The 6,114-nt window shown below is 59.5% G+C and overlaps 1 protein-coding gene across 1 annotated transcript in view; it reads right to left on the bottom strand.

Moving 5' to 3' along the window:
- Positions 1–6,114, bottom strand: part of PPP1R12B (protein phosphatase 1 regulatory subunit 12B) — an 82,950-nt gene that overhangs the window by 54,136 nt on the left and 22,700 nt on the right. The window contains exons 9-12 of the mRNA XM_025044268.1: positions 5,144–5,253; positions 3,219–3,404; positions 2,591–2,673; positions 1,513–1,638 (exon numbers count right to left, since the gene is read on the bottom strand). Coding sequence (XP_024900036.1) covers positions 1,513–1,638; positions 2,591–2,673; positions 3,219–3,404; positions 5,144–5,253 — 505 coding nt within the window. The remainder of the gene's footprint in view (positions 1–1,512; positions 1,639–2,590; positions 2,674–3,218; positions 3,405–5,143; positions 5,254–6,114) is intronic.

Raw genomic sequence — 6,114 nt, 5'->3', positions numbered from 1 at the left:
TACCGGGTCAGAGCAAAGGGACCAGTGCCCGAAGACAGGAGAGGGACCGGCCATGGCAGCAGGCCGCGCTTCGCACAGCCCGGTGGCCAACGCCTGCTCACACTTCCTCTCTCGACAGTGAGGGCACAGGATTCTTTCCTTACGAAAAGTTCTTAAGACTTTGTAAAACCAAAACAGCCCAGGGTCACGGGAGAAGAGCTCTGGGAATTCCAAGGGCGAAGCCTGTCTGTCCCCACCAAGTGCTCACGTGACTGTGCCTGCTCCCCACTGCGGGGGCGGGAGTTCTCCCTGCTGCTGCCAGAGCTATGTCGAGTGGCATCCATCAAACCACATGCAACTCACTCAACCACGTGCTGAGGATCGGATCATGAACATCAACAACACATCCCAAAATAATGAGACACCCCAAAATGTAACAGCAGCTTCCTTTCTTAGAAAAGTCATCTCGGTCTTAGCTCCAACAAGGAGACGCAATGCATCTAGCTAGACTAATGCCTCAGCCTTGACGACAAATAGCCGATGGCCTCAGTTCGCCAAGGATACCGAGTTCACACACTAAAGCTTCAGCGGGGCTGCTGAGTGGTGCCCCCAAGGACGGCCTCCCTCAGAGGCACAGGGCAGAGGGACACTGGAAGGCAGCAGTAGCTGTTGGGTGCAGCTCGCTGGTGCCCATGTTTTGACAGGGACCACTTGACAAGAGTCTTCTCATCGAGGGGAACTAAGTTTCGAGCCCGCCACATAGCCTGTGGCCGGAGGTGCTTCTCGGGGAGGCAGCTGGTCACCTGGGACACCTGCTGTGGGTGGGGCTGTGTGTGGAGGCAGGTGGAGGGTCAGGGTGGCACGGAAAGAGCGCAGAGTGAGGAGTGGGGAACAGACCCCCCGGGTCAGCAGCAGAGTTCAGACCGAAACACTAAGTGCATCTCAGAGCCAGTGACCTTGGCAGAGGCGCCGGCACGTGACAAAGACAGGGACTGCAGAAGAGGAGCAGATGAGGAGAGGGGAGGGAAGCCATGTACCTTCGCTGCACCAAACTCGCGGGATTCCCGTCGTGATGGATCTGAGGGCCGTCAAAGTCACAAAGAAAACACAGCTCAAGTCCCTGCATTAGCAGCTGTAGCACGAGAGTCTTCGGTGCAGAGCAAGCTGCCCCAGCCGCCCCCCGCCCACCTGCGGTCCCCGCCGGGCCCCCCAGACACAGCGTGAGAGGGGTGCTGCTACCAGGTGAGGGAGTCACGGGGCTCCTGGCGGAGGACTCGGCGGGACTGAGAGAGGGGACAGGGGCCCAGGTCTGTCTGTGGTGAGAACCTGGAATCAGCTACTTTAACTCAGTTAAGAAAAGTAACTCATTTTAGTTTAAAAGTAGTCAAGATGTTACCCCGCCGAGAACCTAAAAGTCATCCGTTTTAGATTCATCTTTGTGGTGCTAGTTGGCTAAAAAAGTCATGTGACTGTGACCCACACCCCACGGCCAGGGTGGGGACCACTGCCCGCCCTGAACCTCACGCCCCGTACCTCTTCAGGTAGGTCGACACGTAGGTGGACGGAGCAGCTGTCTGCGGCGTCTCGCTCCCCGGCGCTCCATCCCTCCACGGCTGCCGTGTGTAGGAGCCGCTCCTCACCAGGCTCGCGGCCGACTCCCTGGGGGCAGCACAGGCCCAGACGCTGATTCCCAGCTGGCTGTGTCTGGGACACACCGTGAACCGGGACAGGAGAGCCGGCCCAGCAGACTGGCACCGGCTAGAGAGCAGACGGCCACGGGGCCCTTCCGTCCTAAACGCCACGTTCTGCGTGGGCTGAGGTGACCTAAGGGTGCCTGTCTGCTTTCTGTCACCGTCAAAGCCAAGTCATTTCAACAGGCACCAAACCCCATGCCAAAAGTCTCTAACTATTTTGTAGTTAGAAGTCACTTCTGTTCCTCCTCTGAAAAGCTTGCAGTTCAGTCCCCAGCAGCAGAATGCTTGCGAGCGAGCAGAGCAGGGGACAGTGGAGACGAGGGAGTCCGTCATACTGTCGGACTGCTCCCAGGAGGAAGAGGGGACTTGCTGGAGATCTCTAACGTCAGAAACGAAAAGGCACCAGGGGAGGACTGTGCAGGGTTTCTGGCCCCAACTGTCACCTCAGAGCCCCAGGTCCCCCCAGGGCCCCCAAGATCAGTGTGTACACGGGCCCCCGGGGACTCTGTCAGGACGCGGGCTCAGCAGGTGCGGCGGGGCCTGAGATGCTGCTCCTCGGACCTGCGCAGGTAATGCTGGGGGGCCCGCACCTGAGCGACAGGTTCCAGGCCAGTGTGCTCTGAGACACGGGGCCACTTCTGTGGAAGGTGACTGGAAACGTCAGCTTACAAATGAGAAGTTGATGGATTCGACTGAATAACGGGGTTGTTGGTGGCTGCCTGAGCGGGCACGGACCGGCCTCTGCTACGTCTGCTGGAGGACTAGAGCGTCCCCCTTGGGACCAGGGACACGTCCCCAACGGTGCTGTCGACCTAGAGGGAGGCCCTGCGGAGCGGGGTGGGGCCGGGGGGTCTCCGAGCAGAGGGAGCACCAGGCAGACGCCCGGAGCCGCGCGCTGAGAGGGCTGGAGAGCTCACCTGTTCTCCTTCTCCTCCGTGTCCCTCGTGCTGCCAGGCCTCCGCGATGCGAGCGAGCTGAGGGAGCCGCTGATCGCTCTGTCCTGTACAACCAGAGCGAGGCCGGCTCAGGGAGGGGCGGGACCGCCCCCGTGACAGGACACTCCGGGGAGAAGCCCTCGCACGCCCTTATGGCCCGACTCCTAGCATCAGTCCCACGTCCAGCGTCACGAAGGGCAGCTTCCCAGGCTTACTCCTGACTGACACAGAGCCAGCCTGAGCACACGCCGTCGCCGGGAACATGTGGCCCTGAGCACTGGCCCATCCGCCTCGCCAGGCCGGACTCCTGGGACGACTCGGCCTCCACCTCGGAAGATACCGCTGGGCTGGGCCAGAGTAGAGTAGCCTCTAGGCCCCACCTAAGTCCTCACACTTCTGACCCCTGTTTTGTCCCCACAAGGAGGGTGAGAAAGACAGGCCATCGGGGAGGCTGGGAGCAGAGGGTCGGCCTCAGGCCAAGCACGTGGTGGCCAGCAGGCAGCTCCCTGGTTGGGCCCTTGGTGTGCAGGCCCTCCGGGACCCTCCGGGGCCTGGGTAGTGTTCCCACTCGCAGAAGGAGACAGCCCTGGGCCCGCGCTGCCTACCGCACCTTGTCCCTGCCGTCCCCCAGTGCGGAGACCCAGGGGCTGGATGACGAGCGGGCCAGGGAGGTGCCTGGGGCCCTTGGAGCCACCTCGCTCAGCACGCTATGGCTGCCGGTCTTCCTCAGTCCCAGTCGCCATGAGGAAGGAGACTCGTCTGCAGGCTCTGCCGGCTTCTCCCCAAGGCTGGAGGGCTAGGAGGGAGGAAGCACGTGGAAGGGGAGAGGAAGAGGCCTGCTGACCCCCGCCCATCCACCTTCTCCGCTCTGCAGTGCAGGAGCCACTGGGTGCACAGGGACCCGTAAGTGCGCCCTTCGTCCCCGAGCCGGGAAGAGCCTCAGCCTCGCGGCAGGGCTGTGACGGCTGCGGCTCCGAGGGGCAGGCGTGGTCTGCTGTCTGCGTGCGGTGAGCACCAACCTCAGACACTGAGGCATGGGGCCTGTCACATGGCCTCTCTCGACTCACTGCACACCTGATGACAGGCCACCCCACCTCTCTGGGCCTCACACGCCCTCTGAGAAATGGTGACAGACCGAGCTCCTCCCCAGACTACGGGGAGATGGGGAAGCACGAGGTGAGCCCCGCGTCAGCTGTCACTAACAAACACGACAGCCACACCGCTCAGTTCTACTGGTCATTGCAAGGGAACAGCGGACGTGGCCTAGCACATCCGAGCATGTAAGACTTCACCGAGCAGCAAAATTAAAAAGAAAAAACGGCTGAAGTCACAAAGCTGCCACCTTTCCAATGCACTGAGGCTGCCCCCCCACCCCCCCGCCGTTTACATCAGCACCGAGGCATCTTACAGAGAAAGAAATGGTAACGTCAGGAAAAAAGCTTCACGGGTGGCTTCGTCGTCTTTACCGCAGAAAACAGCGCCGCCCGGTGTCGGCCCAGAGACCAGGCTGGGGCGCGGCTGGCCTCGAGAGGTCTCCCTGGCCGGGGGCACCTCGTCCTGGTGCGGGGTGGCCGCGGTCCTTCTCCACCTCTACTGCCCGCCCGCTCTCGCTCAGACTTCCTGTTCATCAGTCCCTTCACCCACGTCTTTCTGTCCTGCTTCCAGCTCTGGAGGCCTAATCGCAGTCGCGCCTCACGAGTCACATGACTCTGAGAGATGTGCCTTTGCAAGCACTATTTTAGCGAAGTGTTATAAGCATATGCGCATGCATGTACCTTTTCAATTTAGTGTTTTCTTAAAAAAAGCAGAACTGGTCACACCCAGAAGCAGTGGCAGGACTGAGGGACCAGAGATATGTGAGGGCGGCATTCCAGTGGACGCCTCTCTCAGTCACAGCGATGCTCCTGCAGTGGGGAGCCAGGCCCTGCCTGCCTCCTGTCCGTGGTGGCACCAGCACCCTGCCCTTTCATAAGGTGCTAAGAAGATCACTAAGTTAGTGTGTATAAAATCAGTGCTGGACGCCGGACGCCTTCCCGGCCCAGCCTGAGCTTGAAGCGCACTGACTGACGATTAAAGGACAGACTGACCGACTCGCCTTCTCTGGTCCCAGAGTGCCACATCCTGTGTGACCCAAACACACTGTAACCAAGTCTGTTCAGGGACGGGTTATAGTTTTGTGGGCAATGCTACAGACACAACGTCCGTGTTCTCCCCACTCGCAAATTCATACGCTGAAACCCTGTCCCCGATGTGACTATTTGGAGGTAAGGTGGCTGTCTGTGAGCCAGGAAGAATCCTCACCAGAAACCGAACCTTGATCTTGAACTTCTTGCCTCCAGAACTGAGAAATGAACTTCTACTGTTTAAAGGCACCGCCAACCCCATGTGTGGTATTTTGTTACGCAGCCGAAACAGACTGCGACAAGTAGCAATGTGTCCTTATCGTTTTGCAGGAATGTACCCTTAAGGCCTTTCTCACTGGATGTCACTGCAGTAGGGGAAACGTGATATCCAAATTAATTCCCGAATACTCACTCTCCGGGCGGAAGAGGCAGAGATGTCCTGAGCTGGCGCTGCTATGGGCTCCGTGACACAGCTCTTGCTTTCGGAGCTGGAATGGTTGACAATGGCTTCTGGCTTTTTATCTGTTTAAGATGAGGGAGGCCACAAGGGCGCATGTGAAGATCTCATCTCTGTATCTGCTTCTCTGCTAACAAAACAGGTTATCTGAACAGATCATTGGGGCCACGTAAAGCCTGACTCCACACTGAGAGGAAGCCTCCACGAACTGCCGCCATATGAAAATACACTCAGCAGTATTCCTGTCTTGGGGGGCTCAACGCCAATCACCGCGCGTGTGACTGAAAATGTCCCCATCATTGATCAGATCACACCCTCCGCAGCAGGTGCGTACGAACAATCTAGGCTGGCCGCAGACGACTCCTGACTCACAGCACCAGGAAGGCCAGCGGCACTGAGATGGTGGAAGGTGTCGAAGGCCGGGTCCTAGAGTTTGGGGTTCACGTTGCAGGCAAAGATGGAGTGGGGGCGGTAGTCACAGAAGGTTTCGGGGTCACAAGGCTGGGGTGTAATCGAAGGGTGCTGGCGTGTTTCACCCCCACAGCAACGTGGAGACTGGCATCTGGGAACGGGAGACCGCAGGCCGGGGCATCTCGGGTACAATGATGGGGCTCAGGCAGTGAGCCCGTCCTCCTGACCCCTCGGTGACACCGTGGTCTAGTGTAGAGCAAGCCCAGATGTTAACGCCAGGCAGCACTGGAACTCCAGGATGTGTGAGCACTTGGCGCGTGACAAGCACACAGAGAAGGCGGGTACCCGCGCATGGACATGTGGGAGCCCACTCGCGTGTCCAGAGCGAGCCGTGCCTGCCTGACGGGAGCCCACGTCTCAGTGAGTAAAAGGCCACCCTCTCACCAGCAGCTTAGCCGGTGCCTACATTCTCTACAGAACCGCGGGGCTCCACACTCCTCCGGTGACATTCAGTG

The sequence above is a fragment of the Pteropus alecto genome, unplaced genomic scaffold, assembly GCF_000325575.1.
Source record: "Pteropus alecto unplaced genomic scaffold, ASM32557v1 scaffold563, whole genome shotgun sequence".
NCBI classification, from domain to species: Eukaryota; Metazoa; Chordata; class Mammalia; order Chiroptera; family Pteropodidae; genus Pteropus; species Pteropus alecto.
Note: the sequence above shows the minus strand (reverse complement) of the source record. Positions and strands in the feature narration are given on the sequence as shown.